General features: G+C 36.7%; 1 protein-coding gene across 3 annotated transcripts in view; it reads right to left on the bottom strand.

Moving 5' to 3' along the window:
* Nucleotides 1-12,971, bottom strand: part of LOC120079772 (putative E3 ubiquitin-protein ligase ARI8) — a 63,068-nt gene that overhangs the window by 26,972 nt on the left and 23,125 nt on the right. For all 3 annotated transcript variants that reach the window (XM_039034149.2, XM_039034151.2, XM_039034150.2), the window contains exon 5: nucleotides 11,375-11,547. In XM_039034149.2, coding sequence (XP_038890077.2) covers nucleotides 11,375-11,547 — 173 coding nt within the window. The remainder of the gene's footprint in view (nucleotides 1-11,374; nucleotides 11,548-12,971) is intronic.

Below are 12,971 nucleotides of genomic sequence, written 5' to 3'. Positions count from 1 at the left end.
TGAGTGGAGGCTACATCATATACCAACGTTGTCTGCAACTTTCGATTTTTATATGGCTAACTTGCTCGCCGGATTAGAGCAAGTGTCGCACAATCGCCTGTCCCGTACACGAAAGTCTGCAATTGTGACACTGCGTATCCCACATCAACTACGGTCAGTCACGTGCAGCCGCCTACGAGCCTCCCTCAATATGCACCAGCCAGCCATGGCGCTTCGAGTTCGATGGGTTTGTCTCCAATGGTGGTTCAACAACAATTAGTAACCTTCAACAATAGATTACCGCCCTTGAAGCAGCTCTTGGGACTACCACAAACCTTCAATCAAATCCCGTAAATTAGGATTTATCTTCTGGTCTACCGATGTATTCAGAGAATCCAGTAACCACCTTTCCTACTTTACCTACAACAATTGTTTAGTCTGGATCTATGGAAAATTCTACAGGTTTCATTGCAGGGAAGGAGTTGAATGGTCAAAATTATTTCTCTTGGTCTTAGTCCATCAAAATGACCGCCGAGGGGCATCACAAGTTTAGGTATCTAACTGGTGAGATACTAAGACCTAGACCAGGAGATCCTCAAGAGCGCATTTGGAAAGGAGAAGATTCCTTGCTTTGATCTTTGTTGGTTAACAGTATGGAACCACATATAGGAAAACCTTTACTGTATGCTGCAACTGCTTGGGATATCTGGGATGCAGTACAAAAATTGTACTTCAAGAGGTAAAATGTGTCCTGCTTATACATTTTGCATAAATAGGTTCATGAGTGCAAACAAGGAACAATGGATGTTACTTCCTATTTGAATAAACTGTCTCTAATCTGACAGGAGATGGATCTATGTCGTGAAGTTGTCGGGATTATCCGTGTGGCGGAGTTCAATATTCAAAAATTGAGGAAGTTGATCGCGTTTATGACTTTCTTGCTGGTCTGAATTTCAAGTTTGATGCAGTGAGCAGTCGAATACTGGGACAGAGACCGATACCTTCACTTATGAAAGTATGCTGTGAGGTTTGTTTAGAGGAAGATAGATCAAGTGCTATGAACAACCTTATTGTTTCTACCACTGATTCTGCTACATTTAGTTTAAAATCATCTGAGTTTGATGGTGACAAGCAAAATAGAAACTCGCCTCCAGTTTGTGAACATTGCAAGAAACCTTGGCATACAAAGGATCAGTGTTGGAAGTTACATGGTCCACCTCCAAATAGCAAACATCGTTCTTCAAACGACAAGTCAAACTCTAGTCGAGCACTTATGAGTGATTCTACAAATGGTGCTTCATAGTCTCAATCTTAGGTAAATAACCAGAATGACCCTGGTGCTATTAGGGTCGGTGTTATTTCCCAATCAGGTACTTCTCAGTCCTTATGCCTTATAAGTATTAATGGTAAAAAACCGTGGATAATAGCACTAGTAATGAGAAAATTCAGATTGCAGATGGGTCTTTTGCTCATATTGCAGGAGAGGATCATCTTTCTCCTTTTAAGGGTTTAACTTTACAGAATGTGTTGTATGTTCCTAAGATATCTTACAATTTACTATCTATTAGTAAGATAACTAGAGATCTGAACTATCAAGTTGCTTTCTCACCCAATGTTTTCTTTCAGGACTTGAGCTCAGGGACGACGATTGGCACTGCCTGACACAATAAAGGACTCTATTTTCTTAATGATGATGTTTCCTCTAGGAATAGTTATAGGACTGGTTTATTGTCTTCTTATTTTTCAACTTCGGAAAAAGATTATATGTTATGGCACTTTCGTCTTGGTCACCTGAACTTTCAATATATGAAGTATTTATTTCTTCATTTATTTTCATAATGTCGATATCTCTTCTTTGTCTTATGATGTGTGTATTCGTGCAAAACAACATCGAGCCACCTTTCCATCCCAACCTTACAAACCTTCCCAGCCACTTACCCTTATTCATAGTGATGTTTGGGGCCTTTCCAACATCACTACTTCCTCCAGGAAACATTAGTTTGTGACATTTATTGATGATCACACTCGTCTTATATGGGTGTTTCTTCTCACTCATAAATCGAGATACCATCGATATTCCAACAATTTTATACTACAGTGGAGACTCAGTTTAACACTAAAATTGTCATCCTTCGTAGTGATAATGGTTGTGAGTTCTTTAACAATACCTTCCATGAGTTTCTGACTTCTAAAGGCATTGTCCATCAAAGCTCATGTGCTATACCCCTCAACAAAATTGGGTGGTTAAACGGAAAAATTGTCACCTTATTGAAGTTGCACGGTCTCTCATGCTTTCTACTTCTCTCTCCTCTTACTGATGGGGAGATGATGTTCTGATTGCAGCCCATCTTATCAATCAGATGCCTTCCCGTGTTCTTCAATTCCAAATTTCTCTTGAATGCTTTAAAGAGTCATACTCAACAACATATCTTATTCCTGATGTTCCTCTTCAGGTGTTTGGATGCACTGCCTTTATCCATAGTCATGGTCAATCGCACTAAATTTACCCCTCGTGCTCAGAAATGTGTCTTCGTTGGGTATCCTCTTCACCAACGAGGTTATAAGTGCTTCCATCCATCCTCACGGAAGTATTTTGTTTCTATGGATGTAACGTTCCTTGAGGATAAACCTTTCTTCCCTATTAGTCCTCTTCAGGGAGAGAATACTAGTGAAAAGACTAACCAGTCCATATCTACGGTTCCCACTAATCTTCTTCCCGAACCCATCACATCTATGGTTCCTACTGATCTTCTTCCCGAACCCATCTTGGGTACAGATAGATGATATTGTTCTACCTACTAAACAAGTCCCATGGATAATATACTAAGAATCTCAGAAAGGAAATAGTGCCACCTGTTGCTCCACCGACTCCGGTCCATGAATCGGAACCAGCACCAGCTCAAGGTACTTCTATTCCTGATAATACTGATGTATGTGTTGAGGCTGATATTTGTGATGTGGTTGAAAGTGACAGAGCCGATATGATAATTCCAGAGAATGACAAAGTTACAGGCAGTGATGAGTCAATAGGAGAAACACTGGAGGGTGAAACTTTGCCTTAGGAGACTGAGTGTGACCACCGTCCTCTTACTGATGAGGGGTCAAGCAAAACAAGGGGTTATGATGCCTCTCTTGATATACCCATTGCTTTGAGAAAGGACACCAGGTCATGCACTAAATATCCCATGCATAGCTTTCTATCTTACAGTAATTTGTCTTCTGAGTTTAGAGCATTCACTACTAACCTGGATACAGTAACGATACCAAACAACATACATATGGCCATCAAAGTTCCTGAATGGAAGGTTGCGGTCATGGAAGAAATAGGAGCTCTTGAAAAAAATAATACGTGGGATCGTGTTGTTCTTCCTAAAGGCATGAACCAGTTGGGTGTAAATGGGTGTTCACTATAAAGTATAAGCCTGATGGAACTCTTGACAGGTACAAGGCCAGATTGATAACTAAAGGGTTTGCATAGACCTATGAAATAGACTACTCAGAAACTTTCTCTCCTGTAGCGAAGCTAAATATAGTTCGAGTCCTACTTCCTGTGGCAATTAACAAAGACTGACCTCTCCATCAACTTGATGTGAAAAATGTTTTTCTGAATGGTAAATTAGAAGAAGAGGTTTATATAAGCCCTCCTGGTTTTGAAGCTCAATTTGACCATCAGGTTTGTAAACTCAGGAAGTCTTTGTATGGTTTGAAACAGTCTCCAAGAGCTTGGTTTGATAGGTTTACTACCTTTGTTAAGTCCCAAGGTTTTACTCGGGGGTACTCTGATCACACTTTGTTCACAAAAAGGTCAAAATCAGGGAAAATTGTTGTTCTAATTGTGTACATAGATAATATTATTTTGTCAGAAGATGATGCCATTGAGATTATCAGGCTTAAAAAGAAAATGGCTAATGAATTTGAGATTAAGGACCTTAGGAGTCTAAGGTATTTCCTTGGAATGGAGGTGGCGGGATCAAGAGAAGGAATTTTTATCTCTCAAAGAAAATACACTCTTGATTTGTTGAAAGAAACAGGTATGACTGGATGTAAGACCTGTCGACACTCTCGTAGAATTCAATGTTAAGCTACGAGATTCTGTTGACAAAGTTCATGTTGATAAAGAAAGATACCAGCGTCTAGTGGGAAAACTAATCTACTTATCTCTCACTAGACCAGATATATCCTACGCTACTAGTGTGCTTAGTCAGTTTATGCAGGAACCCTATGAGAGACATATGGAAGCTGTGAATCGAATTTTGAGATACTTGAAAACAACTCCAGGTAAAGGTCTGATGTTTAGGAAAACTGACAAAAAATGTATTGAGACTTACACCGACTCTGATTGGGTAGGATCTGTTAGACAGAAAATCTACCTCTGGGTACTGTACATTTGTGGGGTAACATTGTTACTTGGATAAGTAAGAAGCAAGGTGTTGTTGCTAGAAACAGTGCTGAAGCAGAATATAGAGCTATGAGTCTGGGAATTTGTGAAGAAATCTAGTTGAAGAAAATTCTGTCTGATCTTCACCAAGACAGTGATCGACCTATGAAGCTCTATTGTGATAACAAGGCAGCTATAAGTATAGCCAACAATCCTGGGCAACATGATAGAACAAAACATGTGGAGATCGATAGACACTTTATCAAAGAAAAACTGGACAATGGCAGTATTTGTATTCCTTACATCCCTTCTAGTCAACAAGTTGCAGATATTCTCACCAAAGGATTACTCAGGCAAAGCTTTGATTCTTGTGTTAGCAAGTTGGGTCTAATTGACATCTACGTCCCAACCTGAGAGGGAGTGTTGAAAATAAGGGGCTATTTATGTATTTAGCCCTAAGGGCATTTTAGTATTTTTAGTTTGCCCTAGTTTTTTCCTTTTCTGTATTAGAGCTTTCTAAAGCCTATTTATATCTCTATTCTCTCTTGTATGTGTGTAAGTTGAAAATAATAAAAATGTCTTTCTATCATGGTTTTTTCTCCCTGTACTAGGGTTTTCCACGTAAATCTTGTGTTTTCTTCTTCCATCTTTTAGTAGAATGAAAAGAGATCAATGCTAAAAAGTAACATTAACCTTCAAGAGAATGGAAAAACTGAGAAAAACAAAAGAAGAAGAAATACTACTGAGATACACACATTGGAGAAGACATCAAAAAGCACAAACACTTAAAACTTAACAAACCAGCTCTAGAAAGGAAACCAAAGCTAGAGAACACAAACTTTAAAGTAATAGCCAACAGAAGACCAAAGAGCAAACAAGGTAAGAAGTCCATTAAGACCAAAAGTGTGAGGTTCAAACCACAAAGCAAACCAACTTCTAAATTGTCACTTCCAAGCTTGCAACTACTAGGTAAAAACGCAACTTCTTAAGGAAAAACGTAAGGCTTGATCACAAAACACGAGAATTCCACAATAATTTCAATTCTTGTACTAAACCACCAAGCTAAAATTTAACTGAAGGATAATAAGGTGGAATTGATTTCATCTGCAGAATTTGGTAGGAATTATGGATGACAATTCTACTCGAACATTTTCACCATTTTTTTTCTTTTTTTATTAAACAGAAACAAGACATTTCATTGAATTAATGAAATGAGTCTAATGTTCAAAATACAAGATAGGTAACAACGAAATATGAAGCTCCAAGAGCATGGCAAGAGTAAATTAAAAACTAATTGATAGAAGAAGAAGAAGAAAATAAATGCTTACCAATTTAAACAAATGTCTTGAATAGAGAAGTCTGCAAAAAAGTATGGAAAGAGAGTGACGTAAAGAAGCTTTGACACAATTTATGAAAACTAACAATCATGTGATGAGGCCAAAATAGGAGACAATGGCCCAAAGGAGCTTGGAGAAGTAAGAATCCATCCACCAACTTTGACAACTTAGAACAAGGTCACTCTCATTAAGGAAGAGAAATATCGTCGAGTTCGCCACAGAATTCGGAGTAGAAATCCAAAAGCTCCAACAAGTGTTAGCTGAAAAAATTCAATCTTGTGCTTTAGGTACTTCATTTGCATAGAAGCTTCTCCTTCTAAATTCTATCTAGTTCTTCGTCAAGATGGGCTATCCATTTTCCACGAAGGGCCATGAAATAAACTTTAATCTAAATAAATAAACATTTTCATCGTTCTAAAACAAGGTATCAAAACCATCTGCAAAGTAAACCTCTGAATTCTCCTCAACAAAATCATCTTGTATTAGAGAGTCCATGATATCCTCACTGCTTATACTAACATATGAATCTCCATCAAATCATAACAAAAAATATTGTCTTTAGAAGATGGATGGCTATAAACTTCTTTAACAAAAGAAATATCTGATCTTGAGATTTTAATGATTGATTGGCTGAAATTGGAACCAAGAGGCAAAGGATGTGAATTGTCTACCATAATAGGTGACGTGTATAGGACTCCTCCACATCATATGAATTGAACTCTAAATGTTTCTTTATCGATGACTGCTTCTTTTTCTAGTTGTAAGAAAGAAGATAATAAGGAAATGAAGATCTTCCGATGTTCAAATCCTCATTATCGCCCTTTAAGTCAAGGGACTGTGGAGTGCTAAATGAGATTTCCAAAGGACAATTAATACTCCCAAAGGGAAGCTGATTCACCTCATATGGAGCTGAAATAAAACCAATTTCCTTGTCTGACTGTATGGGAACACCCTCTTCAACAAAATTAGTTACCTCAAATACACCTCCATCACTCTTAACTCCAATCAATCTTGCAAATATCCAAAGAGTTAGAAAAATCTTCGAAATATAACTCAAATTGAAGGATATTTGGAGGATCTAAGAGAGAAATATCACGAAATCTAAGGTGAAAATGACCATTAGTCTGATCTTTGACTTCAATTTCAGCTGGGAATCTAAGGTGAAAATTACCATTATTGTATTTAGTTTCTATTAGTTTCATTGTAAGGTTTCCTTTTAACTTTGTTCATTGAGTTAGTTGGTTTGGATATGATGAGGGCGCCAAGGGGGTGTCAACCTAGTTGAGATGTCCGGGTGCGCCTCCTGATCCTTAATTCCTTGTCTTTGTGATTCAAGTACACAACTCCTGTACTTTCTTTTTATGAATAAAAAGACTTGTTTCCCTTTCAAAAAAAATTCAGCAGGGAGAAAACCACACAAATTTCTTTTAACTTCAATACAGGCCTCAGAGCAATCCAAGAAAATCAATGTTTGAGAAAAAATACTAACCAAACCCCTGTTTTCCCCAATGGCTTCAAAAGTAAGACGAGTCCAAAAAGGCAAAGGTGAGTTTTTTATCGAAAGCCAACCTCCATAACTCATGATAAACTTCGAATGAGAATGTGCTTAGTAAGACCAATTTTTAACTTTCAAATGCAAGGAACCAATTTCCCACCATTTTTTATCGAATTTCATATCATCAAGTTTCATTGATGCATTATCAACCATGAATGGATTGATTTGAACTTTAGACTAAAAATAGTCTTCCAAAGCTAGGCAAATATCCTTCCAAAAATAGTAGGCTAACGATCTAGAAACAACAAACAAATTGTTGAAGTTCATAGCCAATATTTCCTTATCTTCCTATGTAGTTTAGGAGATAAAAGAAGAGAAATCTCCAATAATAAAATTAAAGTCTTTATTATGAATCAAAAGTTGCCAATACAAGAAGACAAATCTCTCTATTTATAGAGAATCGGAAAATAAACTAATTCTAATTCTAATTAGTCAAAGAAACTAATCCTAATCCTAATAAACCAAGGAAACTAATCCTAATTCTAATCAATCATGGAAACTAATCTCAATCCTAATCAATTAAGGATTGACCATAATACCCTAACGTATCCTAATCCCACTCCATCATTCTATCCCTCCCAAAAAAAAAAACTCATCCTCGAGTTTTAACACGAAAGTGAAGATAACGGACACATTTCTGAACACCGGACACCAATAACAACCAATTTTCATGAGTCACGCCAATATATCGACTATTTGATTTTTGAAAGGGAAAATTATTTCTATCAATACTAGCATCAATGAACCCAAGAATTAAGTTATTCAAAAAATCCTTTGTTGTTAAAGTATATGCAGACTCCTCAAGAAAGGGAGGAAAAAGATTTTCAATTTTCTTCAAATTAGGTTGCTCATGAGTATCTTTTTCTTCCACACTTCAAGAATTCACATCCTCCCAATATTTCCTTTGATATAACCTTGATCTTGGTTGTGCTTGAACGATTCTTGATAAATCTTGGACATTTTTTGCATACCATAGGTGTTGTTGGTTCTCTTGTTGTCTTTCTTGGTGGTCAAGGCTAATTTCTACTCTATTCTCTTGCAGTGGAGGTAATTGTGGTTAGTTGTGTGGCTCAGTTAATTAATCTGACCAAATGGACATATTCTTTGCAATGGCTTCATCTTCTTCAACACCTTCTTCGATGATTTCATCGATTAATAGTTCCTCATCATCTGGTTTCAATTGAGCAACCTCTGTGTTAGTCTCATCATTTTTTTCTTCCTCCAACGCAAACTCCTCTTCAATCTTTCTGCCTTTCTTATTGAACTCATCTTCAATTATTTTTTTCTTTTCTTCTACTTCATTCACTTTTTGCACAATTTCACAACCCATTCGGACGAGTTCTTGATCTTCTTGAGTGACTAAATGTGATTCTTGATGCTTTCTTGAAAAATCTTAAAGATTATAATTATGTCTTTCTTGAATTTTTTCCAAAAGAGCCCGAATTTCATTCTCTCTTTTGAAAGTCCTCTTGATAGATGTTTTAATTTGAATATTTCTATTTTCTTGAAAATGTTTTGACCTCCAAATTTGTGTTGGAATGATTCATGGGTGTTCTTTGATATTGGTGATAATAATTGCTTTCACACTCTGAATCATCTAACTCCCAATTCTTACGTCGATTTCTTGAGAACCGGTTTGATTGGATCGTCAGGCTCTTTGTTGATAACATCGTCTTGTTATTCTGTTCCAAATTGCATTAGAATCTTCATCGGAATCGCTAGAATCACTATAATCAAATTTCAAATGTGGATAATGATTGGTTCTTTGAGAAAATTGAGCAAAGGCAAAATTATTATGTTGGAATTCTTCTTCTGAATCACTTGAATCATAGATCCAACATTGCTTTTGGGAGGAAATTTAACTTTCTTGCCTATACCAATTGCTAACTTTTTTTCTTTGTCGTCTTCCTTGATCGGTAATAACCTATTCTTGCAAATTCTTGAAAAAAAAAATCTCAGTATCTTCTTTCTTTTCTAAAATTTAAAGGGTTCCCCCTATATAGATGTGGACTTTTCAACAATGAGCACAGTTCACAAAGCTCCCTCTTGCAATCAACATCGCCAAGAGTTTCCCAATCCTCCAACGACGGCAATCAACATTGCCCCAAACAGCTGCTCTGATACCAAATTGATGTAGCCTAGGGAGATAAAAGAAGAGAAATCTCTAATAATAAAATCAAAGTCTTTATTATGAATCGAAAGTTGCCAATACAAGAAGACAATCTCTCTATTTATAGAGAATGGGAAAGGAAACTAATCCTAATTTTAATTAATCAAAGAAACTAATCCTAATCCTAATTAGTCAAAGAAACTAATCCTAATCCTAATAAACCAAGGAAACTAATCCTAATTCTAATCAATCATGGAAACTAATCTCAATCCTAATCAATTAAGGATTTGACCATAATACCCTAACTTATCTATCATAATCCTACTGCATCACTTCCCTAACCCAACAAAAGGAATCAAAGTCAGGCAGTTGTGTAACGACCTAAAAGTTTCTAGACATCTTCAAATCATCTGAGAGAGCTAGAGCTAACGACTCACCAACACCGAACCGAGAGGAGGACAACAAATAAGATTCCACTTTGCCCCAAAAAATCTCTAATTATCTCCCAAAAAACCATCCAATCTTTCTTCAAGTAACCAACTGGAACATGCAGATTTTTCCTACAACCAGCAGAGGCCAAATAGCAGACTCAAAATATCTTTCATTGAACAATTTAACATAGCCAAATGAATGAATCCAGAGTGCCTCCATCTTTTATGGAGAGGAACACATTAACCAGATACTGTAACAACTCTACCGAGGATAGTTCAAACAAACCCAAATGGGAGATCGAAAGGTAAATCGTCTTATTATTACTTGAATTGTCAATTGAAAACACGCTCTTCTCACACTTTATCCAAAAATAAGAGTTTCAAATACAACTAATTTCCTCCGAAGTGTTCAATGACATCTTAAATGCAGAAGCAGCACGAAGGATACCAAAACGATGACCAAAGCCATGGCCGAAGAGGGCTGTAAGGGTTGCAGTAAAATCTAAGGTTGAAAGGTGGAGAAGTCTAAGATGGACAACAAAGGCTGGAAGGTGAATGGAGGGTGGGTGAGGTATCGGGCAGTAAGGGTTTGCGGTGGAGGTTTTGGGGAGGGAGAGAACGTAGGCGTGACTAGAAGGGTGATGAATGGAAACGTGGAGGCCAGAGACTGAAAAGAGTGGAGGCTGAACGGACAGTTAATTGTTCCGTATCTTATTTCTTTTTCGATCCAAAACTTTTATTTCTTTTCATTATATCACCCTTTACTTTTATTCCTTTTTATTATATCACCCTTAAACTTCTATTTTTTTCATTATATCACTGAGAAGTTTCTTGTTAAAAAGTTGGTAAAAGTGATCAACCTAGGAATGACCTAAAATTAACTTAATCCTCTTCACAAACAACTTCTAACTTTTTTTTTTTTTTTTTTGAAAAGAATACCACAGTTTTCATTAAGAAAATGAAAGGAGGCTAATACTCCAAAATACAAAGAAATCACAAAACAATGCAATTCTAAAGGATAGAGAGAAAAAAAAGTACATAAGAACAAATAAAGATCATAAAAAAGTTAGTGAAGAATTAATAAACAGAGGGTTAAATCTTCTGTTCTTGGAGATCAATTCTTTGAGGATTCTTGGAGATTTTCATTTCGATGCTTGGTTCCATCAGTTTTCCACTGTGAGCTGTTTGGTTGTTGTTATTGCATGTAACATGTGCAGTATGTTGTTCCGTATGCAATGTTTGGTTGCTACTACATGTAACTTATACAGTGTATTGTTCAGATACAACAGAAGTAAAACGCATGAAAACACTACATACACAGACAGATTTACATCGATACACCTTTTAGCTATATATTGATATTGATTTTTTTTTAGTTCTACATTCAGATGCAAAGTAAACTTGCATTGTCTTTTTCTTTTCTTTTCTTTTTTTTTAATAAGAAACGGACGTATATTCCTCAAATGAACCATGGAACATTCTAAATTTCCATGCGTGACTCTTATCATTATTTAAGTTATTCATGTGTATTACAATAAAAAAAATATATACATTTGTAAGCATAAGAGTTCAAATTGCAAATACCTTCCTATTGTCTTCAACATAGGATCGAACAAAATAACGGAAGTACTTCTTTTTGTCATCATCAGAAGCTAATAAATTTATCATATCTTGACCAACAGCAGCACCACAAGATGGATCTGGACATCGCAACATTAGACATCCTGGACCATCATTGATAGATGTGCTAATATAACCTACATCGTACACCAAGAGAGAGAGAGCAATCAACAAAAAGATAACATTGTCATTTTTATTTTTTTGGATAAGAATATAACAAATGAAAAGAGAATTTAAACTCTAAGGGGGCGTTTGGAGCCAGAGTTGGTTATACAACTTTCTGATTGTAATAAAACTAATGGCATAAGAACTAGAGACATAGGCTTGAAAATTGCAAAGAGGAGAATAATCTTGAGTAAACACTTAACCGAGCTTCTTCGAGATTTTACTTTGTTGATTTCTCAAGCTCCTAGTGTTCACGTTCTCAGCTGATTTTGTATCTTATGGTAGCTTTTCAATGAACAATGTCTGATTCTATTAATAATAATAATAACAATAATGTTGCAGCATTTAATGCTACGCTGCTTCTCAATGCCACTGATTTTTGGAGTAAAATCAACCATCCTTGACTATTCAATAGATGTCCCCTCGCTCACTGATTTCCACCTCATTAATTAGCAACTCCTTTATGTGATTTCCCTTTCATTTATCCCCCACCCACCCACTCATTACAACCCTATGCTTTCTCGACCTCCTTTCAAGAACTTTTTCTTAAAATTGTGACCCTCGAGCTTATCGGTGGTCAACAGTCACAATTCCTTTACACTCACCCCACCCAGTAATTAGCAACTTTGACGAGCTCTTGCTCACTGATTTCCACCTCATTAATTAGCAACTCCTTTATGTGATTTCCCTTTCATTTATCCCCCACCCACCCACTCATTACAACCCTATGCTTTTTGACCTCCTTTCAAGAATTTTTTTCTTAAAATTGTGACCCTCGAGTTTATCGGTGGTCAACTGTCACAATTCCCCCCCCCCCCCCAACACACATTAGCAACTTTGATTTCCACCTCATTAATTAGCAACTCCTTTATGTGATTTCCCTTTCATTTATCCCCCACCCACCCACTCATTACAACCCTATGCTTTCTCGACCTCCTCTCAAGAACTTTTTCTTAAAATTGTGACTCTCGAGCTTATCAGTGGTCAACGGTCACAACCCTTTACACTCACCCCCACCCACCCACTAATTAGCAACTTTGACGAGCTCTTGCTCACTGATTTACACCTCATTAATTAGCAACTCCTTTATGTGATTTCCCTTTCATTTATCCCCCACCCACCCACTCATTACAACCCCAATGCTTTTTTGACCTCCTTTCAAGATTTTTTTTCTTAAAATTGTGACCCTCGAGTTTATCAGTGGTCAACGGTCACAATTCCTTTACACTCAACAACCCCCCCCCAAAGGAAATTGTGCATAAGCTTCCCTAAGCTCTTACAAACCTTACTTGGAGCTCTAAAAAGGAGAAGTAATAAATAGGGCCGCCACTTAGAAAGGACAAAGAACGGAAGAAATAAAGGTAAGCCTACCAGCTTTAGAAAAGTAACTTTTTCC

Source organism: Benincasa hispida, chromosome 6, assembly GCF_027475165.1.
Source record: "Benincasa hispida cultivar pf3 chromosome 6, pf3_genome.v1.1, whole genome shotgun sequence".
Classification (NCBI taxonomy): Eukaryota; Viridiplantae; Streptophyta; class Magnoliopsida; order Cucurbitales; family Cucurbitaceae; genus Benincasa; species Benincasa hispida.
Note: the sequence above shows the minus strand (reverse complement) of the source record. Positions and strands in the feature narration are given on the sequence as shown.